Genomic DNA, 27,770 nt, shown 5'->3' with positions numbered 1-27,770 from the left:
TCGCGTCGAAAGCGCAACGGTAGTTCGATCCGCCTGTATAATGGACACGTGTGAGGCCAACTTCACACACGTATAACTCGCCCGTGCGACGCGATCACGATGTCGTACACGATTTCGCGACGCGATCGGATTTGTACGATAATTAAGCACGTAAAAATACTAAACTCACACTCGTACTGTCGCGGACTGGTGATGAGCATGCAAACGTTGATCGCGAACCGAAAATGCACCAAACAGACAGATTTGTGCCAGTTACGGTACGTGCAACACGCCAAGACAAGGTCGTAATGACGTAGTGGCAGGAGTCGCGGCGTACGTGCGAACTCGGAGCTCGGCTCGACTCGGCTCGACTCGGCTCGACTCGGCTCGGAGCTCGGCTCGGCGCTCGGGGGCCCGAGCAACCCCCACCACTATGACGTTGGCGATGACGTGTTGCGCCGGTTGCGCGTTCCGTTACTGGCAGTGCCAGTCACCAGTCACCAGTCAGTACTACTGCTGCCAAGTGAATATTAGGTTGTTCGTGATAGACGTTTGCGTGCTCATCGCCAGTCCGCGACAGTACGAGTGTGAGTTTAATGTTTTTACGTACTTAATTATCATATACATAAATCCAATCGCGTCGCGAAATCGTGTACTGACTTCGTGATGGCGTCGCACGGGCGAGTTATACGTGTGCGAAGTTGGCCACACGTGTCCATTATACGGGCGGATTGAATTACCGTTGCGCTTTCGACACGAATTTCCGGAGTTTTTTGGCGTTGTCGATCCGATTTCTACGTCGTTGAATTGTGATATATAAAACATCTTAGAATATCGGCGACTCCTGAGTATGTCGTCGCGGGGGAGTCGCCGCATCATCGTCGTTCGATAAGGTTAGGCCCACCTCCGATAATGGGCCTTGAAAAAAGCGACGACGCGAAAACAGAGCATCGGTTTCATTCGCAAGCGAATAAGCTCTCGCGATTCTCACGTTTTATCGAAACGCGTCGAAAATGTGATATCTAAAATCCGGACATCGCCCGCGAACGGAAAAAAGTAACGCGAGTGCAAGTGTTTCCAAAAATTCAACGGAACGGCGTGGAGAGAGTGAGAGAGAGAGAGAAGTCGGTGGCACTGGGAGGCATCGGGGAACGGCGTAGGAACGGTAGGATAAATATAATTTATAATTTATTTAACTTTCATTTGTTACTTGTGAGATTATCCATTTATCTTCGTGGTAATGATCCACATTTTACATTATTGTATATTAATGAATGTAAAATATCCTAGATTTCATATTTTGAAATATTTAGAATATTTAATAATAAATATAATAATTTTTAATAATTTTTAATAATAAATATTTATATATGTGTAAAATACAATTTCTACATTGTATTATATTTAAAAGATATATAGATTTAATTATTTATGCAATGCGTAACTAAATTTTTTAAAAATATTTAATAGTAAAAGTAAATAGTAAAATTAAATTTTAATATAATAATATGTTAAAAATATTAAAATAGTAATATGTTGTAAATAATATATTATAATACTTTATTCTTGATTAATATTTTTTGACAGAAATCAGCTGATAACTGTTAAAAATATTAACCGAGTTTAGAATAGCTAATTTCTATGAAAAAATAATAATAAATTTTTTCGTCAATAAAAACGTAATTAGTTTCGCTATTGTGATTATCTCGATTATCAATAGATTCTTGTAGAAAATTCCATTTTTTTGTTCGCACTTTCTGTAAAGATTTAAATACTGTATTTTTATGCATTATTAATTAATATATTTTTTTATGCGTTGATTGCAATGCATGCATAAAAATATGTGACTTAATTAAGCAATGCATAACAATTTATTATTTAAATCTATAACAGAGAACAAAAAAAATAGAATTTTCTACAAGAATCTTTTGACAATCGAGATAATGACTACATCGAGATTAATTACGATTTTATTATGAAGAGATTTATTAATATTTTTTGAGAGAAATTATAGCTACGTTAAACTCGGTTAATATTTTTGACAGTTATCAGTTGAATTCTGTCAAAAAATATTAATGAAGGATAAAGTATTACAACATATTATTTACAACATATTACTATTTTAATATTTTTAACATATATTATTATATTAAAATTTAATTAGCAAATTAACGCTTTATTAATATTTTTCGACATACATCAGCTGATTACAGCGTTAATTTACTAATTAAATTTTAAAATAAAACTATGTTATAAAAATTAAAATAATAATGTGACAAATAAAATGTTACAGTACTTTAAACTCGATTAATATCTTTTGACAGTTATCAGCTGATTTCTGTCAAAAAATATTAATCGAGTTTAAAGTACTGTAACATTTTATTTGTCACATTATTATTTTAATTTTTATAACATTTTTATTTTAAAATTTAATTAGTAAATTAATGCTGTAATCAGCTGATGTATGTCAAAAAATATTAATAAAGCGTTAATTTGCTAATTAAATTTTAATATAATAATATGTTAAAAATATTAAAATAGTAATATGTTGTAAATAATACATTATAATACTTTATTCTTGATTAATATTTTTTGACAGAAATCAGCTGATAACTGTCAAAAATATTAACCGAGTTTAGAATAGCTAATTTCTATGAAAAAATAATAATAAATCTTTTCGTCAATAAAATCGTAATGAGTCTCGATATTGTGATTATCTCGATTATCAATAGATTCTTGTATAAATTTTCTTTTTTTTGTTCGCATTTTCTGTGAAAGATTTAAATACTGTATTTTTATGCATTATTAATTAATATATTTTTCATGCGTTGATTGCAATGCATGCATAAAAATATGTGACTTAATTAAGCAATGCATAAAAATTCATTATTTAAATCTTTAACAGAGAACAAAAAAAATTGAATTTTCTACAAGAATCTTTTGATAATCGAGATAATGACTACATCAAAATTAATTACTATTTTATTATGAAGAGATTTATTAATATTTTTTGATAGAAATTAGCTACGTTAAACTCGGTTAATATTTTTGACAGTTAGCAGCTGAATTCTGTCAAAAAATATTAATGGAGGATAAAGTATTACAACATATTATTTATAACATATTACTATTTTAATATTTTTAACATATATTATTATATTAATATTTAATTAGCAAATTAACGCTTTATTAATATTTTTCGACATACATCAGCTGATTACAGCGTTAATTTACTAATTAAATTTTAAAATAAAACTATGTTATAAAAATTAAAATAATAATGTGACAAATAAAATGTTACAGTACTTTAAACTCGATTAATATCTATTTACAGTTATCAGCTGATTTCTGTCAAAAAATATTAATCGAGTTTAAAGTACTGTAACATTTTATTTGTCACATTATTATTTTAATTTTTATAACATTTTTATTTTAAAATTTAATTAGTAAATTAATGCTGTAATCAGCTGATGTATGTCAAAAAATATTAATAAAGCGTTAATTTGCTAATTAAATTTTAATATAATAATATGTTAAAAATATTAAAATAGTAATATATTGTAAATAATACATTATAATACTTTATTCTTGATTAATATTTTTTGACAGAAATCAGCTGATAACTGTCAAAAATATTAACCGAGTTTAGAATAGCTAATTTCTATGAAAAAATAATAATAAATCTTTTCGTCAATAAAATCGTAATGAGTCTCGATATTGTGATTATCTCGATTATCAATAGATTCTTGTATAAATTTTCTTTTCTTTGTTCGCATTTTCTGTGAAAGATTTAAATACTGTATTTTTATGCATAATTAATTAATATATTTTTCATGCGTTGATTGCAATGCATGCATAAAAATATGTGACTTAATTAAGCAATGCATAAAAATTCATTATTTAAATCTTTAACAGAGAACAAAAAAAATTGAATTTTCTACAAGAATCTTTTGATAATCGAGATAATGACTACATCAAAATTAATTACTATTTTATTATGAAGAGATTTATTAATATTTTTTGATAGAAATTAGCTACGTTAAACTCGGTTAATATTTTTGACAGTTAGCAGCTGAATTCTGTTAAAAAATATTAATGGAGGATAAAGTATTACAACATATTATTTACAACATATTATTTTACATTTTATAACATATTATTACTTTGAAATTTAATTAGCAAATTAACACTATATTAATATTTTATGACAGAAATCAGCTGATTAAAACGTTAATTTGTTAATGAAATTTTAAAATAATAGTATGCAATAAAAATAGTAAAATAATAATACGTTTTAAATAAAATGTTACAGTACTTTAAACTCGATTAATATCTTTTGACAGTTATCAGCTGATTTCTGTCAAAAAATATTATTTGAGTTTAAAATATTATAACATATTATTTGTCACATTATTATTTTAATTTTTATAACATTTTTATTTTAAAATTTAATTAGCAAATCAACGCTTTAATTAGCTGAGTTTTGTCAAAAAATATGAATCAAGTTTAAACAAACTTTATATAAACATTTCATTCTTTTTTATAAATATTTTTATAAAATTTATAAAATCGACGAATATAGCACGCGCGTAGTGCGCTCTGTATTGTTCTAGTAAAATAAAAAGACTTTGAATGTGTCAATATAGGAAATAAAAAGAGCTATTAAGAACCAAACGCGAGATAAAGACGCGAGTAAAAAATTTCTAAATAGACACTATTTATTAGTTTAAAATTAAACATTTCGGTACCATTTTGGCCTATCTTCAGTTACTGTATAACAAAAATAGAAACATAAAAGAATGAAAAAGAAAATTTAGACACGATAAAATTTTATAAAACACACGGTAGGTCTTTTACATTTAATAATACATCAAGAAAGAAGAAAACAGGTTTGGGATAAACACATATACAGTATAGATGTACGTTCTCTATTTGAAAAAGTTTTTCAAGCCTTTATTTAAAACTCTTCAAGGTATATCTTAATTTTATTTAAAAAGAAGATTAAATACAGAATGTGTGATTTTATTAAGGCAATTTAAAGTTTCAAAAATTTGTAATATATATTATTATTCAATAATCTCAATTATTTCTACAATTAGGATCATAAAACTTAATTGGTGTAATATATCGGAATTGAATTCTTATTCTTCGGTATCCATCTCCTTATTTTCCAATTGATCGTCTATCTGACTTTTGAGAGTGGCGAGGCTAAGGGGCGCATCAAGAATCTTACGGTCCTCCGTCTTATCCCTCTTAGATCTGTATAAGGGATTTTCAAACCTGCCACTCGCGACATGCGTTATCCCCTTGACGACATCGTCATCGTCAACCCCTCGTCCGCTCGTGCCAGGAACGTCGGCAATCCGAACGTTGCCTTCGGGAACGTTCTCGAAACGGGCAAACCCGTGTTTCTGCTTGTCCGCCCGAATTCCATCACGAACGGATGAGACGACTTCCATACATCCCGAGAGAACACTGCAAAAATTACATTCCGTCAAGAAGATCAATAGATGCAATACAATGTTCCTCTCGAATCCTTCTTTCATATACGTTCGAGATAAATATCATAAATCTAGTCTAGTGAATCTTAAAGAGTAGATCGAAAAAGAGTTTTTTAAAAAAATTAAAACTAATTAATTAATCGGAAATTCTTTAATTGCGATGTTTCGCATATTACGCAACGATGTATATTCTTGTAAAAAACGCTTGTATTACTTAAAATTTATATTTGAATTGATTTATATAACACGGAATTCCGTTCTCTTTCAATTATATTAAAGATAAATATGTCTTGTGCCGAGAACAGTATACATATAATGCAGTAACTCGCCAAGTAAAAGCTTAATCTCCAAGACTTCGGCTTCGAACGGGTTGTAAGGCGAACCAAGAAAATTATACGGCGGCCAATTCCATTCGGCACGAAGCCTACCGAGAGCAATAATAAACCGACAGGTCGGCCCGGTATCGTGGGAGTTGAACTAATTAAATGCTAGAGTGGGAGAGAGAGAGAGAATGGTTCTTTGTGATTCGAAGCGAGTTGCAGGAATGCGCGGGTTGAACGAATTAGCGTCGGAAAACGTTAAACTCGTAAATGAAGGAACGCGGGATTGAATTTGCCGGTAGCTAAACCGCCGTTACTCCTATCGCTATTTAGCGAATTAAAATACTCTCGCGATTTGCGGCTGTTTTGCAACTTTCACCCTCCGTGTTGATCTCGCGCATCTTCTCGTTGCATCCCTCTCGCTCGCTCTTCCTCTTTTTCTCGATTTTATTCTCGCCCTCTCGGTCGTATCGGATAAACATCTGGGAAATGAGGATCCCGGAGAGTTCGACGTTTTCCATTTCCCCGCGAATTTAATAGCCATGACTCTCCGGGGGCGGAATTTTGTCAGCTGCGAATTTGCGACCGACCTGATGGAGTTTTGCAGGCAATCTCGTTGTCTCGACCGTCGTCTTCTCTCGGTTTATCCCTTATATACTCCTTATATATCTCTACGACATGTTCTTACATCGCAACTTTCTTGTAATTTACATCGCGCGTGCGAGCGTTTTACATCCTCGCTTAATTTGGGAGCCATTAAATCTAAATAGTCACCCCCGCATCCTTTGAAATTTACGTCAAGAATAAAGTAATAAGTTTATTAGCGCGCGCGACACTCTCTTCAATCGATTTATGTTTGTTTAAGACGTAAAAGAGAATAATATATTGCGAAAGAAAATTTCTTTCTTGCGCGCGTTTAGCTCTCGCGTATTATCCTCGAAGGAAGTCAATATCTCGCTCTTCGTTACAGCCGGAAATGAGCGCAGATATAGAGCGAGGACACAAACACACACGTCGTGTTTATCGCGCTGGTAATCCGTGTAATTGCTTTTTCCACTTTCTTGACGGATGTGCAAAACCGTCAATAGGAGACCGTCAAATCCGTCAGAGAGACGGAACTTATACTCGGGACTTCGGTGTACCAATCGTTACACGCCCGATATTTTATATCCGCAAAATTTTATTTTTCTTTCTTCATTCTCTTGTCACGTTCCCCTTGGCGCGATTATTATTTCTCCCGAGTACGACGACGCGTAATATTTGCATGAAAGTAGGCTACGAACAGCTGATCGCGAAGAGAGAGAGACCGGAAAGAGTTTTCCTTTTCAATTTCGCTGATTTTAATGACAATATTGACGTAACCGGTATACTGAGAAGAGTTTAGCACGTTTCTCAATACTCCCTTCTTATCGCGCGAAAATATTTTTTATTAAAAAAAAGAAGAAAGGTTTTATTTGTCGCTGAGGCTTTAATTTCGCCAAAGTTTGCGATTAACGCGCTTTGCTCGCGTATTGAACGGAATTGAATGCTGAGCTCTCGCTCGTATATATATAGCGTTTCATTCGACCGAGTATGCAAATCTCGAGTACAATGCTGGACGCCAAATGCTGACACGATTTCTCGAGTGTTCGGGGCCGGGCGTGTCGCGGCAGGTGGTATTCACAACCCGTGAAACATATTGAATTTATAAAACAAAATATAGCTACGACGGCGACAACCGTCTCTCTTATAATTCCGTCGAATCGATATATGTATACCTCTGAGGGCTGACTTATAGACGAAGGCACCGCGAAAATAAAAAGATTACACACACTTACTGTTCTATGGAATAACCGAAGTACAGGAAAGCCAGCAGAAGAAGGGCGATCACGACGAGAGGTGTCCCGAGAAGGGGTCCAAGTGTAACAGCTAATCGGGAATCTGTCATAGCTGCCCCGGCTGTCTCCGCCTTTGTCACCTCGATTCCCGTCGCTAATGAAAGATTTATTATAAGGAAAATTAATTAGATAATTCCGGAGAAAAATCTTATTGTCGCCCCCTACTCTTTGATTAAGATATGAACAATTTTATCTTTTCAATGTTATTAAAATAAAAACAGCTCTTCGATTAAATCTAGTATAACCAGATAAATAACGTTAAATGAAAAGATTGAGAAGCGAAACATTTATTTACAAAACATATCAATTATTTTCAAAATGTTTTTTGAACACTGCGCTTGAAATTGGATTAAAATAAATGTTTTGATTTCTGGAAATTGTATACAGAAAAGCGGAATATAATCGAATTTGTAGGGAAAAAATAAACCACATTTCAATATTAATATGAATATAAAAAAGCAGTATATTGCTCAATCGGGATTGTTTACGCGTTCCAATTATAAAACTAAATTAAAATTGTCACCGCCATAGGTATCATTCAATGGCACTTCAATATCGGTATTAAAAACGATAAGAGCAGGATAAATAAATATTATTCTCAGTTCTACATGTACATATATTTTTGTTTTGCAGACGCGATTACAAACAACTGAAACAAATTATACGCATATTTCCGCGACAAAAATTTATTTCTAAATTATCTTTAATCACATTAAAGATTAAATTTCATCCATTTGAAATACAAGCAAATCAATTGACTTATCTAAAGACTTTATCTAAGAAATTAAATCATACTGGCCTTGCAACATCTCCCTCAGATTCTCTACTGCTTCCTGTATCGCGATTCCGGAATAATCTCCCTTCTCCTTTACGAGGACCTCGACACCTCCATTCCAACTGCGTCTGGTATGCCAGGCAATCTTCTCGTTGTATCCTTCCAAAGCTTCATCCGCCGCGGTTTGTACCATCGCTAACGAAACATGTATTCCGGATGTGGAAACGCGTCCGCCGCAATAAGGGCAACAGTGACCTTCCACCTGAAGCGTCATGAGCTTGAGAAAATGTGCGAATAAATTAATTAATTTCCGCGGCTAATTAGAAAATGATTCTGCAAGTATCTCTAACCGTAAGAGGATATTCGCAGTCCGTGAAACCGCATCTCGATCTCTGAATGGCGCAGATCTCTTCGAGATAGTCGCCCTGAGAGTCTCCCTGACAGAAGCATTTCGGGCAGTCGCGTTGGAAGAGATAATTTTCGATGTATCTGAAAAATAAATTATTTTTTTTAATCATTGAAATACCCTCGTCGTTCGAGCGAATGGGAAGTTAGAAAAAAAGGGGCGCGAAACTCACTTTACGGTAAATCTACCTCTGGAGAACTCTCTACGATCTTGGAAATTCGTCCATTCCTCCTCGAGGAACGGCTGCTTCTCATTTGACATTCGAATCGATTTCACCTCCACTTCTCTCACAGGTAAAAGGACACTCAAAGTACGATTCACGCTCGGTAGGACAACGTCGTCCAAGCGACAAGGAACGCGTTCAAGATGCGGTGTCGCTATCGAACTGCCATTCCAATTTGCGGGATCCGCCCAGAATAAATTACCCTCCTTCGACCATTTACTGACCTTTGCGTTCGCCCTGGAATTGCTCAACTTGTGCAACACACACAAGAGCACGCGTATATTTACATTTTATATAAATATTTTATATAAATATAAAAATGATTTAATTTAATTTTATTATTTTATATGTAAATATTTAAAAAATTATAAATATTAAATAGATTCTATAATTTTATTTGTGAATTGTGCAAATTTTAATATTTCATATCTTTATCGTTATATTTTATACGATCTCTTTCTCACTGATAAATATTCTAATAAACGATTTTCCAGTTAACTAGCGAGCAAATGATGCGTCGACATTAAAACATTAATATCGCAATTATCGTAAACGTGTCAGCGAGAAGCGGCTACTATGATATTCCGTAAATGAATAATACCTTTCATCTGGAAATGCGTATTATATTAAATTGGGAAAAAGGGCGAACGAGAAACGCATATCATTTCGTTCTCTACATTTTATCATTTTTGCTCAATTTTTTAAATTTTAATATAATCATTTCTCTATATCTGTATTTTCTCTCTAGTAAATATATAAATTCCTCACTTGCAGTTTACCGTTTCTAAGCAGAACCAGCAATCCTTGATTAGATAAATCGATTCCGGATAGCCTTAAATCGTCGGCTACGGCGATTCCCACAGCATGTCGAGTCTGTCGAGGGAAAATTACTCGACTGTCGATTTCTGGAACGCGATTGTCCATCCAGTTGTTTGCGGTTTGCCATTCCAAATCCGGAAGCCAGTGCTTTTCAAAAGCGGTGGAATATTTCGATATCAGGATAATCACGCACAGCACGTCGATTTTGCGATGTAGCGCGGAAAAGCTAAACATGTTATTACGATTTCGTAATAACTGTCAATCAATTGAATTGATATGTCAATACATGTAACAAATAAGTCCACTTCTCGATTAATTCTCAATTACTCAGGTTTATAAAGCGGTAAAAAAAGTTTATACGCATTATCTCATCAATTATTTTGCAATAGTCCTTCCGAAATTTTGAATTGTACGAGAAAAAGAAACTGAACGCAGCTTGGGAACTCCGACGACTGAAAACTATGTCGGATAATCAAAGCCAAACCGGGGGCGTGTCTGATTCATGATAATAGCGTGGATTTGTGTTATTTATCGCCATTAGGTCATTATGAGTCTCACAGCTCGTTGAAATCAGTATATTTATTATAATGTTAATTTTCGTTAAAAATTAACGAATCAATTCTCTCATATTCTGATTTACAGGATATTAATTTACGTTATCTTTCTCTCCCTCTCTTTCTCTCGTCAAGATTGAAAAATTATTAATGCATAAATATGTTCGTTTAAATTTAAATGAGCTGCAATCAAACACGTTTAAATTGTATCAACATAAATTGAAGATAAATCTCTCTGAATTTAAACTCTCCGATTTTTATTTATAATTATTTATTTCAAACTCAAAGAACAAATGGAAAGCTAAATTTTCGCTATTTACATTAAATGTGTCAATATATATATTTGCATTTATAATATTTTCGTTTATTATAATGGTATACTTAACAGAATATTTATATATATATAAATATCGCAATTTTGCGCACATAAAAACATTAGGTGAATATTTATTATCGCTAAATTCTCATTCAGTAATTAAATAACTAAAAATGGAGCGGAAGGTATATACATACACACACACACACATATATATATATATATATATATATATATATATATATATATGTTACACACGTATGACGAAAAGAACATTACAAGATTTATTTATTATGACATTGAAGATACAATATATTTTGCGATAGCGTAAATTTTCTTTCGCTAATGATTAAAAATATAATTGTGGAACAATATTAGAACAAGTACAATATTGACAATGTTTACAGATAAATATGACTTTTAGCATATAATAAAATATTGCTCCTATCTATCATACAGTAAATTGTCATTGCAATTATGCGCAAATAACGAATAATAAAACTCATTACTCATTATAATAGAAAGCGCAATCAACTTAACGACAATCTCATTATTAGTATTATCACTTGTATTTTATAACGGCAAAATATTCAAAAATTATAAACGAAAGATAACATGTATTATTTTATTTTAAAAGAGACATAAAAATATTGAAGAGACTCTTAGATTATATATTAAATATTAAAAGAAATATTTTTCTTCTTTTTTTTTCTTTTCAATTTTATTCTGCAAACACACAAACATTTTAATTATTAAGTATATCGAAATTGGGAGGAAAGGGGATTAATGAAATCAGACAACCTTGTCTAAAAAATTTAAAAGAATTTCTCTACGGTATTTTCATTAAAGTACTTCCATCGTTTTTCTTAAACATTTTCAAGTGAATGACGCACGAATTTTACAGCAAATTTTGGAAAAGAGAGATTTCGAGATCTCATTATCGCCTTTAACCTCCACGGACGATCGGTTTTGTTCTTATCATTCAGAAGGATATTTATCAAGATAAAAATTTCAATAAATTTAATTTTTGGATAAATTCGAATTTATCATTTATAAGGAAAATAGAAAGATTTATCATTTAATTTATCATTTATCAGTAAATATGTTAATTAACTATTAATTTGTACAATATAGAATATGAATAGAATTTCATAACAAACTTATGTTATTGTTAGAACCGTCGACACGTAAGAAATAAGTTACATAAGTTACATAATTTCCTTAACTGCCTTCCGTCAATATTCGCGTTTCGAATTGTTTTTTTTCGAAAAGAAATGAATCGCATGTATCTCGTTCTGCGATCGTCTAGGGATTAAAGTGAACACGGAAAAGAATAATCCGTGCTTCGCGATGAAAACGCTCTTTATTGGCTCAAATTTTCATCTTCGCCTAATCCTTTGCCCAAACCGAGAAGATATTTCGAGCCGACGACGTCATTCGGTCTTCTTCCGGATACGGCTGTTTCGTCCAGCTTCCAGCCTCGTTTCCCGATGCCGAAACTGAAGGGTTTGCCCCCGCGTTTGTCGTCTATAAAGTCATCCAGATTATCCTCGCGAGAATGATAGCCCTCCATATTGTCGACCGAGAAATAATCCATACCCATGGGACGGTATCCGTTATTACGCTTCCCTATGCCGAATCTGTAGTCCCTGAGACGTTTTCCGATACCGAACGAGAACGGCCGCGTCCGCTGCAAATAAAATTTTATTGCCAAAAAAAAATACGATTAGGACAGATTAATTTCATTTCCATTCTCGGTATATATATCAATTCGTTTTTATACATTTATTCGATGTTGGGAAATATTAAATAACAATTTAATTATAATCAATTGATAAATATTTATCTTGCCTATACATATATAGTGACTCGTTCTATATATTATATGAGTATTTAATATATATTTCTTCGATATTTGCGATCCGACATTTCTCTAACATTCCAATTTTATTGACGAGACAAATTATGTTCGCCCGAGAAAATTGAACGTTTTATTTTTATCCGGAACTCACTTTATCATCGCTATTGTCGACCCATCGCTTTCCAATGCCAAAGTTATAAAGCGGTAGCCTCTTGTATTCGGAAATGTAAGCGTACGCCCTTTTCTCAGAGGGTTCGTACTCCAGGTTGCTCGTCAACGGATTCAATCGTGGAATATCCAAAGACGAGGCGGGCGCCTCTTCTATCGCTGTTGATCGTCCGACGACGCTCAATAGGTAGAACATAATTATTCTCATAGCGATCAGACTCGATTTCGACTTCATGGTGCTGCAGGTTTCAGGATCTATCTGAAAGTACAAAGGTCGCGCGAAATTGTAATTTATAACCGGCCGCGAATATTCGGATATTGGAATGGAATTTCATCTTGTTAATAATGTCATACGAACTTCCGCGGCAGTCCTAGATTGAGTTTTCGAATTCATTCACGCGCGAAAAATTTCGCACCCTTGCGTCGAGATTGCGTGAGAAGATTAGTTTAACCTCCATCGAATTACACATTTAGATTGCATAATAACTATTTATCCGCGCGGTAGTTTCTCGAGTGGAATTGTATCTTCGAAATGTATGCGCGAGAAATTTGCGCAAATATCCTAATATATTTTAATACACGTAATAACGAGAGGTATAAATAATTAAATTGAGCAGCGATATTTATTCGAAACAATTGTAACACATTAATATTCATTCAAATAACAATGAACATTTTATTTGCAATGGTAATCGTTCCGACAACGTTTTGCGAAATTTTATATCTACTAAATGGATTTAACGGAATATGAAAATGCGTTAAAAAGCAATATTCCGCGGAAGATTTTATGGGCGTTTTTGAACGCAGATGTACGCAAATGAAATTCTACTATGTAAAAACAAAATAAGGAGTTATTTATACGACTGGCGGGGAGATGAATGCTATTGCAGTGGGAAAATAGCTTTTACTCGTAGAGGTGTCGTGCCAATTTTACGACAAGGATTCTCTCAGCATCCTATACTTCCTTGCGAGGTATTTTCACCGTCACCGGGTTGGAATCCCATTAAATCTGAATGAAATCATGGGATAATTTTTTATTTTTACCTCTCTTTTTCAATGAATAACATTTTTTTCGCAATTTATGAGATAATATAATCGTCCGATTCTATCGGAAGAAGAGCACACGTCAATTTAATCTGATGAATATATATATCTTTTTTCACCTACACAACATTCTCGCGATTTATAAGTTAAAATAATCGTTGATTTAAATGTTTTACTAAAAATATTTAAAAACCGTACATGTCTGTATTATTTTATTAAAAATCTGTTTGTTACACACACACACACACACACACACACACAGTTATATCTCATCTGAAACAAACGTTTCCATCAATTTAAAAAGTAAAGTCATTGTTGCGCATTATAATTCTGCGATTTCAATATACACGTGATTAACAGAGTTTGAAAAAATATTTAATAGTTGCAACGGAATGACGAAAGAGCGTGCGGTCTGGCATGATTGAATATCGCGACACTATAGACCGCTAAACCCGAAATCCTCTAGGGACAGTTCGTTCAATATTTGATGGCGAAATTCGCAACAGATTGCCGATCCCTCTTCGTCCTACTTGATCACTACTCTTGAAGAGGCTCGAATAGGTCAAAAGGATGAACACGAGGTCGATAAACATAGATAAAAATGCAACAATCTATAAAAAATTTGCAGTTATCCAGAAAGTTATCATTTTCATTTATAAATGACTAAACACATTTTTTATCATAGATAAAATCTTTATAGCTTCTTTTTATTGTTATAAAAAGATATATATATATATATATATATATATATATATATTCATCAGATTTAATTGACGTGTGCTCTTCTTCCGATAGAATCGGACGATTATATTATCTCATAAATTGCGAAAAAAATGTTATTCATTGAAAAAGAGAGGTAAAAATAAAATATAATGCCAAATTATAAAATATTCGTAGACTAAATCTATATACGGGGCGATTAAATGATGTTTACTAAGCAAATAAAAGTTGCAAAATCCACGCACAGGTTGCAGCATTTAATTCCGATGGATTGTCAATTTAAATTAAAGTCGTCTGAAATTAAAATAGCAATATTATTACAAAAATGATGATGACCGAGAAAATGTAATAAACGTTTGAGCAATAGATTTCAGATTATAGTATAAAGTGACATTAAAAATGTATTTATTAATATAAATATTAGAATTTATTTTTATCAATACACAGTATTATAGTATCGCGTCATCATTGCTGTAATATTAATTATGAAAAATGATTTGTCTCTTATTTCAAAGTGTATAATTTTTGATAACGTAGCATTGAACGTAACTGCAAATATCAGGTTGTCATTTTGTGTGTTGCACACGCAAGGATAAGAGGGTTGGAGATTTTCACGAGAGAGTGAAAGAGTCGAGAAGCTTCCTGATGACTCACTTAAAGCTGAGAAACCATTTGATGGTTGCAACAGGTGCTATTCTCATTCTCTTCTCTTCTTTTGAGATATTTGAGATATAATCGCAACTCTATTTTTCTAATCTCTTTTGCCAACATTAGTTCCTATTAATGAAATAGTTTTTATAAATTATTTGAGATTATTTAGAAATTATTATAAATTGAATAACGCTATTTTTACTTAGTTTAATCAATTCTGTCCAATTCCGAACTTTTTATAAGACTCGAGAAATCATTTCAGCAGCTTAAATCCTCCCAGGGCCAATTCATTATTTAATAAAATGTCGACAGCACTTTGTGATTGATTGACCGTTCTTTAAGAAATAAATAACTGCCTCGTGGATGTCCTTTCCTCCGTTCTATATCCAATATTTTTATAAATTTTGCGAAACCTTTATTTAAGATATATACGAACTAGTTCAAGATTTATACGCGAATAAGGTATATAAAAATTTATCGCAGCGGCTTTCCTTCGTATTTTCAATCCTTCTCGTGTTGGATTCTGCAGTTTTCTCATGAGAGAGACTAAAAGATCATGTTTGTTACTATCATAAAATATTATTACGCATTTGGCAAGACTGCCATCGCGTGTCTGATAAATAATTACACACATTGTTTTTCACGATAAAGAAGTGCTATGTGTCGCGTATTTCAGTTCTTTTTTTTCCGTCGAGAAAAAACTTACGTTGTCTTAGCCGTAATTCAAAGTGTCAAATGTCTCAAGGACCAAGGATTATTGGATTCCTCTCCGACAAAAAACTTCTTTTATTGATTCCGCCGACAGAGTTTTATGTTCGCGAATATTAAAAATGATTGTAAATATATCTGGCTGCAAACGCACGAGACATGCGCAAATATTAAGTGCTTCTATTATAAATAAAAAAGAAAATAATAAAATACACACAAGAGCGCACGAGAAAGAAATGAAATAACGTTCTGACTTCTCTTTACCTGCTTTAACAAAAGTTAAAAATACTCGAATTTTATGCGCTTTCTCTGCTTGCCGTCATGCTGAAGCAAACAAGCGAAACCTTTTGCGATATCACAAAAAATGGCGAGGAGAGAGAAAAAGTTGCGAAGAAAAGTGTGCGACAAAGAGATAGCTTTCAAATTTTATTTGGGTTAACCTTTAAGCATACGGAGGATGTTGTGGTGTACATGAAATTCTCATAAAGTTTAGACGGTATTATTCTACAAAAGAACGACTCTATCATCATACATCACAAATAATATTACATAACAATTGAGTTTATAGATACGCTTTCTATTGTTCGATACACGCGAGCACTAAATGTATGAAAATATGTCAGCCAGAGATTAAAAGCTGAATATTCTATTAATTTCAAATTTATTTCGATTGTGCAAAATTTTCAATATGTGCAATATAAAGTTGATTCATAACCCACACGTAGTGCAGCGTGCATATATGCTTAACTATTAAGTAGTTTATTACTAAATATCGGACGTGAAAGATACAGAAACATATGTAGGTGTAGAACTAACATTTGTACGGGATCGTAATAATATCGATGAAATACGGACTTGTAATATATAATTGAATTGGACAATTGCTGAAACACACATGCGTTCATGCTCCAATGAAAACAACTTAATGCCAAACACAACTTTATTTCCTGTAGAAATAATTACGTGCACTATCTAGGTCTTTCGTAAGCACATGATATAAGCAAAAATAATGAATAAGCAAAAATGCGTAAATGAAAAAAATACCAAACAAAATCAATATATAATCTAGCATGTAGAAATCTAAGTTGCATCGTTGCGAATGTGTGTGTCAAATTTGGTCATTCATCGAAATGATATAAATCCTCGTTGTAAAGAAAAAAAAAAAAATCAGCACGACGATTCAATTTTCCGCGCTCGCTTCCTTTCGCACGAGTCAAAATTTTTTCAACCAATCAACTTACTATAGGTCAGACTCATATTGCGACGACGTCTCTTTAGAAATTCTGATGAGACGACACGTGTACAATGGGCCGGCTTCAGACTCACGTCAAATGAAGCAGAATACTTGGCCGATCTACATGATAGACATCATTTGTTCCGAATGCGATGATCTTTCACGCCGGATCTTTCATGGTCTGATGAACATTCCGTTTGCGTTACCATTAATCGGCGACCTACTCAAGCATTGGATCATAAGCGTTTTGATTCACGCATTGTTTTTAGATGAATAAACTGTCCTGGATATCGCGGTCTAAAATTTTTCTTCACTGAAATTTTCTCTCTCCTCCTCCTGCTCATAAAGTACGATAATCCTGATAATCTCGAAACGATATACTGATAGAACACGCCTCGTAAAAATCGTTCGGGTAATATCGTGCTTGGCTCTCAATAAGAATCGGGATTACATTACATTCTATGCTTCGAAACTTTATTTACACGATATTATAATATATATTAACGGCTTCTTATCGAGTTTCTTTTGTTAACGACACGCGCTGAAGACTTTTATACATCTTTCGTAGCAATATTTGTGGAAGAATTCTCGCAACAAAAAGAAAAATAATAATAGCTCATCGAATAATGGTGCGGCAAAATCTTTTCCGACGATTCATGCTTTTTTTCCACATGTTAATATATCCCTTTTTTATTTCGCGTTTTATTATTTTGACCTTTCGTAATTGATACTTCCGAGATATATTTATTCTAATCGTTCTTCGTTATATTCCCTTTGTAAAAATATATCTAAAAAATTCAAAAAAAAAAAAAAAAAAAAAATACATAAAACTCAAAGATAATTCCAAGACTTCAATATTATAGGTGTACACAAGCATCGACAAATCAATTTATTGTCTATCACTCGAAAACAACACGTTGTCTTTTTTAAAAAAATGTTTGATTCAATTATAAATCTCTATGTATGTGACGTGTTTGTTTTATATTTTTGTATTTTTGTATCGAATGACCCTTGTAATCGTAGCGTGTGCTAGAAATTGTATTAAAAATAACTGTACCGCATCAAAAGCAACACATTGAAGCGGGAAACAAAACATTTTTACGAGCATTGGTGTGTTCTCGATGTTTTATCTCTTCGCGAGATGTCAAGAGAAAGAGAGAGAGAGAGAGAGAGAGAGAGAGAGAGAGAGAGAGAGAATGCAAAAAGAATCACATTTATTTCGATCGGGGCTAAAGCAAAGAAAACCTTACGCGCAAATCATCACGCAATTTTTCCTCGCTTTTTTCTCTCCCGCTTCTCTTCTCGAAAATGCAATAATGCACCAAAAGCGAAATCATGTTTGAAAATAATTCATTATCCTCGAATAATACCGTTAATCCTATCTTTTATGTTAATTCCTTCCCGTCATTCGCATCTTAATTGTAGTTTAAATATTTATTACAAAAATAGGTGCAGACGCGCACCCTCATTAAGCACGTGCCGCATCATCGAATTACTTTTGCAGATTTGCATTTCGCGATGTATTTCCCTCATGAATATGCAGAAGGATGCTTGAAGAAATTGTAACAAAATGTTCGCACGTGTTTTGGTCAAAAAAAATTTTTTAAACTATCTATTAAATCTTTACATCTTCTTATCTCAACGATAATCTGATTTGTCGCTTTCGAATTGGCATCATAATTGAAGATTATTGCTTCCTTTTGTTTTCTTATAATTTATAATTTATAATTCACTTTAATTTCCGTTTTTCTTGCCGTCGTCGTGCAATTTCGCATGTCTTCATTAAAATGTAAATTTTGTAATAACTTGCGGGTATATCATAATCATTAACGTCCAAGCTATCTGAAAGATACTGTTAATTAAATTTAACATAATAATAATTAAATGCGGCGTAAATGCGAAGCTTTTTGTATGCGCCAAAGACTTTTCAACTCGTTCTCTCATATGCTTTTGTTTCACAAACCGAGAAATCAATTTTTGAAATTACTTTCTATTTAAATTACAGGACGTCTATGTTAGAGTAGTTGGCTAAATTGTCGGAGTTTTTCATTGTGTGCACTCCAAGGCATATGCAAAGCATTGTGTGTGCGAATAAACATCGAAATAAAAGTCAAAAAGGACATACGTTTGACGCAGTCGTTTTCTCATTTAGAGGGATATCAAATTTGTCGAGAGTAAAGCATGTTCACTTTAATATAACAATGTCTATTCTTGCCTTTTCCACAATCTCATGTGACGACGAAATTAATTCAACCTTTCCTATACTCAGGATGAAAGGAGATATATGTCTCTCGCAAATTGAAATTCGGAACAAATGCGCCTGTTTTCTCATCCGTCATGTTATACATTTCGCCATTTTCTTGCGTGTTAATTGAACAGTTCAGGCCAGAAGCGAGCTTGCTATCAATTTGAAGGTATTTGAATCAAAGACTTATAAACCATTCTCCATCCAAATAACTGAGAAAAATTATCGGTTTTTAAAATCACGATATAATTAAAATATTCTTTTGCGGGACACGTTTTAAATTTCTTTTGTGGATATAATATTCTATATTTTAAATATTATATAAGAGAGAAGAGAGAAAGAAAAGGAGAGATATATTCTCCGATATTTCGATTATCACGATTATCAGTTTATGCATCTTTTATAATATCATGCCTTTTGTCGAGTACTCGGCATTGAATGTTCCGCTTCGCAAAAATGAGATTATTTAAAAGTGAGAATCGCATGAACTAAAGTTACGCGAAACTTTCCTATCAACTTTTTCTATCAGTGCCATTAAAATCCGACAAAGTATGACGCGCACAGCTTGCAGAACACTCTTTACAAAATAGAATCTTTTATATGCATTCACACCTTTTGAAAGACAAAGATTGCAGATATATTGAAGTTTAAATTGACAAAAACTTTACATTCATAAATGACTTTTTGTCAGAGCTTTTCAGAAATATTGCCATTTTAAATGCTTCAATCGTTCTACATGCATATGCGTGTATAACTAATTAATTTTTTAATTAACGCACTCTCTCTAAATTCAAATTTTTCAATGGTTGTAAGCCGAGGCATGTTTGTAAAATTAAATGAAACTAATAAATGGTACAACTTATCATAATTTCACGCGCACTTTACGTTACCAAAGTTTTAATTGAAAGCTCATAATTATAAAAGCTTATATATAATTATAATATATAATGTGTCGTATATATTAAAATTTATTCTTCAGCAAACGTTGATAGGTGCAATAGTGCAAACTATCAATGAAATTAATCTCTTTCACGACGAAAGATAATAGTTTAAAGTGCATTCAGTCAGCTATAGTCGAAATCGAATAAATATCAATATCGTCGAAGGGAATTGACGAAATTATCTATCTACATTTCTGCGACGCGCGATCTCGCGGTCTCGTCTTCCGTTTCGATAAACGCTATAATTCGAATGCTTCTCCGATAACACACGCCCACCTATGTTTACTTTATGCACACGTTTACATTATGCATGTGTCATACATAACAATAGCAACAAGAGGGGCTGATGCGTCAGACGGCAAGTGTCTGCAACTCTGCATACAAGGAGGGAAAAGAGCCTCCTCTGGAGTGATAACTACGTTTCGAGATGATAATATTATCGTCGATCTTGTCGAGCACTACCGCGAGAACAGCTTCTCACTTTGGGTCCGGAAATGAGATTAACCAACGTCATTTAGATGTCCCCTTCTCTTCCTGACGAAGAGAGAGATATATAGGCACTAAATTAAATCTCTCTCTCTTTCCCCATATCTCTTCGATCGTTTTAAGGTACTTTTGGCTTTCATGCAGACCGGAAAATAATTATTCTAGATACGACCGACGAGCGAGGAGAGCTGATTAATCTCGATGACGTAGTTTCTATTTTTATCCCGCTCCTCGCGAGGCTAATTAATCGCGCCGCGAAACTTTTACAGTAATGACATTTTATAATATCGCTTTTGAAAATATTTGATAATTTCCATTTTTATCGGTTTTGCATTACACGTGTACCAGATATCCCGCGGGATGCGACCGCTGATTCCGATCACTTGATCACCGACGGCTTTACCTAGGTCGATGCGATGCGATTTGCCACTTGCGGAATAAGGTAATTTTATAATACCGCCGATGATGGTATCGGCTACATACGAATATAAACGAAGTAATAAATACATTATTAAACCTTTTTACGTAGAAAAATTAATGATTTTTCTCGTTAATCGAATTATAATAAAATATAGACAGAGAAAGAGAGCTGAATCAAGATAAAACGGAGAGAGAGAAAAGTTTCATTATTCGCAATTTTCATTATTTATTGCATTATTTTTAATGTATTCCCATAGCAATATACAATTAACTCTTAAATAACGATGATGTAAATTCACGTAATTCAAGTAATCGAGTTTGTCAATTTTGTGTATAATATCTACATCAAAGGAAGCATGAAGGGAAAATCCGATTGAACACACACGTGACTATTCATTCCGATAAAGGCTTGCGAATTCCCTCCTTCCTTCGCTAATTAACGCTTCGTGACGCGAAGAAACACGAAAGTAAACGCGGTATAACAAACAACGAGAGGCATTTAAGCCCCATCAAGAGAAACCGTCAAAGACTTATGAGTTGCGGCTATAATTAAAGATGCGGCGCGCTAATGACAGCGCAAACGAAATTAATGATAATAATGTCGCTTCTGCGACGCGTGAGCAAGAAGAACACACGGAAGAAGACTTTATAGCGTGGCGTAAATCTCGCGATAAGGAAAATAGGTGCGAGCCAAGATAGTGTACGCGTTACTTTGTTCTTTCGCGCGAATATTGTGCTCTCTATATATAACCCGGACTATCCTAAGGGCTCCTCACTCCTTCTATTTCTTTGCAAGTTTATTGTCTACAAAGAAGCCTTGCGAGCAATATTATACGCAGGAAAAAACACATGCGTACGAGCGACAAATAAAATCTGAAGATTCTCCAAGAATATACCAAGAGCCGCGAATGCGGTACAACAATTTCTGACTTTCTAAATTCCTAATTTTGCGAAAGCATGACGCCAAACAAAAAACGAAAAGGATAATAATAAAATATAAAGGATAATATGCAATAAGAAAATCGAAACAATTATTTTAAAAATATTTACATTATTTTTAATCGCTTAATTTTCCAAACGCGCATTTCAGTTTAGTTCACCCTGGAGCGAAAAAGCACCCCTTCTCGTAGACAGGGTATTTTTGAAGTGTCGTGCTTAAGACACGCAATTTTACGAAAATATGCACTTTATCACAGCAGTCGCGTAGAAAACTTTCGTGCGACGACCTGGTTGGCGGGATTTCTGATTTCTCTCGTACAAAATAAAATGCGTCAGCCCCGGAGGCGAGCTAATAAGCGACGCGAAACAACTGGAGATAAGTAGCGACTTATGAACGGTAAACAAGTCGGACAATAACGGTCATCCAATAACCTGCGTCTAACGGCACATTTCTCCTTTCTTTCCCTCTCTTTTAGTTTTTCCCGTATCTTTTAATGCCATTCTTTCTTTCCCGCATCAAATATTAAACGCATTCACCGAGATTATTCCCTTCGTCTACAACTACTTTTCCAGTATCAATTTCATAACTAATCCTCATTCTTATCCTGCTGCGAAAAGAGGATTCTGCCTCTCTCTCCCTTTCCTTCTTTCTTTCTCGCTGAAATTACAATTTGTACGTCACAATTAGCATTCTATTTCCTGCACATCGTTTAAAGATAATAATTGCACATTGTCTTGTGTGTGTTTTACCTTCTTTCTTTTTAAAATTCATTGTTTTTATGCGATAAAAAATACTTTGCTATTCATAAAGCTGTAATACTTTGTAAACAAACTCGTGTCTCCAGAGTCTCATTAAGGGTTAATGTACTCGTCACAATAGCAATTATCTACATAATGAAAACTTACGAGGTCTCATTGGTTCAGCGCTATTATATTACTGTTTCACTATGTTTCTCTTGCGTGTCGGCATATGTAAGAGAGAACAATATGAAATTTTAATAAAGTAGTGCGCGCCGATTCATGCACTGTTTTAAATAATCTATGTCGTTATATAAAAGATTAAAATTCGAGATGCAATAATCAATAATATCACATCTTAAAAAAAAAAAAAGGAAACTTTGACACGCAAATTCTTCATTCTAACATATGTTTTAATTTTATGAAGTATCTCTATATTTTTTCTTTTTATGCGAATTGATTCCAAATTTAATATTCGATAATATAATCACAAAAGTTTCACTTTTTTTCATCTCTTAAGTGTCCTCGTGTGACAGGCACGCATGTTGTTTAGCCGATTATTTATTTTTATTTTTAGAAATACGATGATCATTCATACTGTCTCGCGCTAATGGCAACAGCGACATAACTTAATTTTCGATTTTACTACGTAAGCTCTCCATTGCTCGGATGTCAGCATCAAATCAGGGAGTTTGTCTTCGCAGCTGAGACACACGCATTTAAATGCCACACGTAGCGTTAAAAGGAATTTTCGTCGTCGTAGGAACACATCAAATTCTAAGAACAGAAATATAAAGCAGCTTCATCGGTCAGAGAACCCGACAGATCAGTTAATCTCGTCAGAACGTGAAATTAATAACAAATAGCATTGGCTTCCGTTAATCAAGAGCAGTAATGAAATTGTATATGGCTTACACACGTGTCTCATGTGTAGAATGATTATATAATTTTAATCCTATGAGGAAAATGAATTTTGAAAACCGACTTGTAAGATTAAATTTCATTATTTTGCGCATCGAAAAATATTATCGCGATTTTATATATAATAACATTTTCTTTTTTTTTGTCTTTGTACTACTAAGCATAAAACTCAACTAGTAATATTTAAGGGAATGTAATAAAAGATTTTCTGAAAAACTATATAGCATGTCATTTTTGTCAAAGATACATATAAAAATATAAAAAAGACGAAGGTTATAAATATGGATTTAGAAAACATTTTTCTTTTTTTTATGTGTGTTTTTAAATATTATCCTTTATGCTGCCCACAATAACCCACCTACGCAATTGTTCATGTAAATTTGAAATTTAACAAAATTCATAAGATTGGTAAAAAAATGTAATCCCTATAAACTTAATGAGTTTCGTAAATTAAATAGGAAATAATAACAAAAGTCTAAATTAAATTTAAACAATAGCTTTTGTTTGAATCAATTCTGTTTCGCATTATATTTTAAACTTATAATCTAGCGTGTATGCAGTATCGTAATGAGGCAAATTTTTTTTCCAAGTATATCAATTGTACATAGTATTTCCTGGATATATATATATATAACAAATTGCGAGAAAATATTTAAAGCCGGATTTGTGTAAAAAATAAAATGCGTACGATATATATAACAATAACAGCGTAATAATTCTGCTCGAGAGATTTACTGCTAGTTTTTTAATTTTTAATTTTTTTAAATTTTACTTATGCTTAGGAACAATTATCCCTAAATTAGAAATCTTAGCTTAAAATGTACACATATTTTATATTTATACATATTTTTCACACTTTTATATTTTCTACATTTTTTAAAATTTAATTAAATTTAATTAATATAAAGCTCCAAAAATGCTCCAAAAATGCTGGTTATTTTATTTATTACATTTGTTACATGAGAAATTAAATTAAAAGAGAATAAAAAAAACAATGCAGCATTATTCCACACAAGATGTAAAACATGTACGTAATTAATTAAGTAAAGTGAAGATGTAAGAAAAAAACTTCGAAAACCACTTTGTCCTTAAAACTCACTCACCTGTTGCTACTATCTTTACAGAAGTACTTGTAAGTCAAAAGAGCAAAAATTATTATCTTTTCTTTTTCTCTCTCTCCTTCTTTCTTTCTCTCATAAAGATTTAAGAATATTTAATATTAGTGCCAGAGTTATGTAATGACACTGTTACAAATGAAAAAAGTTAATAATTTTATAATATCACTTAAAATAAATATAATTGTGGCAAAGTATTTTTTGTTATCGAATAAATAAATTTTTTCATTGCGCAAATATAATATTTTTCAAAACGTAAGTATAATATTTTTGATCTAAATAATATTCATTGTGGCATAAGAGTTTTAAACTCGCAAAAAAATTCTAAACTATCTAAAAAGGTTGAAACTGATTGAAAGATATAATCGGCTTAAGGATTAAAAAGACATAATATATGGGGAAACGGTGAAAACGAAGAATGAACCACAAAATGAAAATCTCTTGTATGTTACATATCAAACGATTAAAAAGAAAAAGAAACAAAAAAAATAATAAAATTGAAACACACATTAAACTGACATATTCATTATTGTTTCAATCGGTTTTCATATAAGTGAAATTTTTTTTGCTATAAAATAAAATATATCGTATATATATATATATATATATATATATATATATATATCTTAGTGATAATTTTATCGCACTTAATAAACTTCCTTTGCGTTCATCCCATCTATTATCAATATAAATACACGATCGAATTTATAACGCATTACTTGTTCGAAACAAGTTTTCTCATCTTTAGTTTAATTGCAATCATCGAATAAGGGAGCAGAAGACGCAGACATCCGACAAATAAAATTCAAGATCGATCACTTTGTAATGTCAAATGACAAGTTGCAAAAAGACCCTGAACTTTATGTAAAAAGACTATACAATTACGACAAAGCACACAATTACATCTTTTAATTAAGGGAGAGAAAAGAAAATAAGGACACGTTTAAAAGGAAAGACTACACACAAAGAATAAGATGCATCTCGAGATAAACTTCTCACCTGTTGCTGAGAAACTGTCAGCGCGATTTCGCGGGTCCTGCGAGATCCTGCGAGAAGTATAAGGGTACGCGGGTATTTTTCTTCAAAGCCGCGGTGAAAGAAGGCGCAAAGAAGAGAACTTCCTGTCGCGTTTCTCGCGGGGATGAAGCTCTCGTTCGCACAAGCGATTCTCCCGCTTGTTCCTCACGGAATCGTGATAATAGGATACGTGCTACCTCCGTGAGTCACCGATGACGACGACGATCACGTCCGACGATGCCGAGTACCGCGACTTGGGTGTCTGCGCGCGGGAATGACGGCGAGAGCGTCGCGACGCCGGCCTTTATACGTGTGTGCGTCGGCGCCTGTGCGTGTGTGCCCTCTCGATGGAGATCCCCTCTCACTCTCTCTTTCTCTCTTTCTCTCATCCTTCAGTTCGCGTGCCGCCCTTCCTTGCTACTTCTCTCTCCACTTTCTTTTTTTTCTCTCGAAGCGTCGCGACGCCCTTCGCGTGTGCGTGAGAGACTCGCAGACGAGACGACGACGCATGGTCCATGCATCCCCCAATTGCAACGGCAAATTTGAGATAAAGGGGAACCTGAGGAGAGCCCTGGGTCATTTCGCTTCTCAAATCCCTCTGGAGTAATGAATTTCCGGTGCGCGCTGTTACATCCGGTCATTTTGCTACTCGCGAGAAACGTGATTTTATTTTAATTTCGCGCAAATGGAGTTGTATATAGAAAATTTGCCTTAAGAAGGCAAGATCTTTTATTTCAATGCGTGATGTTCCACCGTTCTTGTTCTTTTGAAGGATATGCGAATATATATAAGGGTTGAGAAATAATTATTACAAGATCCTCTATCGCGAGTATATAAGCGGACGGGCATACTTTAAATCTCTTCTTTAAACGAGTGGTAGATTACTTTCTCATTAGATTACACTCCCTGCGCGCTTTTCCAGAGTCTCATTTCTCGGGGAAACTCACTTTCTTCGTTTCCACTTTCCCAAGAAGAATTTTGATCCCTATAATATAATATAATATAATAACATAATATAGCATAATATAATATAAAATATAATATACATAATATAATATAATATATATAATATAATATAATTACGATATTATCACGATTTCCGCGAACAAATCTGTACGAAAGGGTGTGCACAGGGTACTTTGGATTTTGCTGGAAGGACCAAAGTTTAAGCAGTGCGAGACAGCCAAATTCGCGATAAACGGTTAAGTGCGTTTATAGATCTCGTCGTAGGTCCATTACGCATCAACCACATGCGTCTCCACCGCGGGATTTCCGCGAGATTTCCTACTAAGCCGCTCGTAAACGAGCGGATGCTCGTTCGCTCAGATTCTCTCCACCGCTCATCGTCATAAAAGTTCTGTCCACGAAAAGGATATCTCCCAGGAAATGAAGTAAATCCGCGCCAGCGGCGGAATATTTGCATGTTTACGCGAGAGAAGATAGATTTGCATCTTGTTTTAACCTTAGCGCGAAATTTCGGATAATAAAATTAACGAGAACTAAAAAAAAAAAAATTGAGCTAAATGAAGAGAATTTTGATATAGAAAAGCTACAGATTCTCGCGTTTATTTATAATAAATAAAAATACATTCCATAAATATATGTCGTGGGATGCAACTCGATTCTATTACTAGTATACTTTTGATTATTCAAAGGATAATGAAAGAATCGAATACTTTGTTAAGACACGTGGATAAAAATTGGGATATTCTTCCGAATGGGACACTTCGAGTTCGGAACAGCTCTTTAGCGTACTTTCAGTACGCAAAAGGGCTGCCCTCAACTCGAAGTG

General features: G+C 33.4%; 2 protein-coding genes across 3 annotated transcripts; both read right to left on the bottom strand.

Moving 5' to 3' along the window:
- Positions 1–4,903: 4,903 nt before the first annotated feature.
- On the bottom strand, positions 4,904–10,368 carry LOC145939650 (protein amnionless). The gene is made up of 6 exons (XM_083044115.1): positions 9,850–10,368; positions 9,031–9,332; positions 8,803–8,941; positions 8,477–8,714; positions 7,618–7,771; positions 4,904–5,454 (listed from the first exon to the last, which is right to left on the bottom strand). The coding sequence occupies exons 1-6, from the start codon at positions 10,132–10,134 to the stop codon at positions 5,121–5,123; spliced, it is 1,452 nt and encodes a 483-aa protein (XP_082900241.1). The 5' UTR covers positions 10,135–10,368; the 3' UTR covers positions 4,904–5,120.
- A 673-nt stretch (positions 10,369–11,041) lies between these two features.
- Positions 11,042–26,237, bottom strand: Apime-asta (allatostatin A). 2 transcript variants are annotated; one of them, XM_083044188.1, is made up of 4 exons: positions 25,961–26,237; positions 12,783–13,058; positions 12,370–12,460; positions 11,042–12,297 (listed from the first exon to the last, which is right to left on the bottom strand). In XM_083044188.1, the coding sequence occupies exons 2-4, from the start codon at positions 13,032–13,034 to the stop codon at positions 12,134–12,136; spliced, it is 507 nt and encodes a 168-aa protein (XP_082900314.1). In that variant the 5' UTR covers positions 13,035–13,058; positions 25,961–26,237; the 3' UTR covers positions 11,042–12,133. The 2 variants fall into 2 exon arrangements, with proteins under 2 accessions (XP_082900314.1, XP_082900313.1); XM_083044187.1 differs by having other exon boundaries at positions 11,042–12,460.
- Positions 26,238–27,770: the final 1,533 nt, after the last annotated feature.

This window comes from Prenolepis imparis, unplaced genomic scaffold, assembly GCF_030444845.1.
Source record: "Prenolepis imparis isolate NDT839.2.m4 unplaced genomic scaffold, iyPreImpa1.0 SCAF_8, whole genome shotgun sequence".
Classification (NCBI taxonomy): domain Eukaryota; kingdom Metazoa; phylum Arthropoda; class Insecta; order Hymenoptera; family Formicidae; genus Prenolepis; species Prenolepis imparis.
The sequence above is the reverse complement of the archived record's forward strand: the minus strand, read 5'-3'. Positions and strand labels throughout refer to the sequence as shown.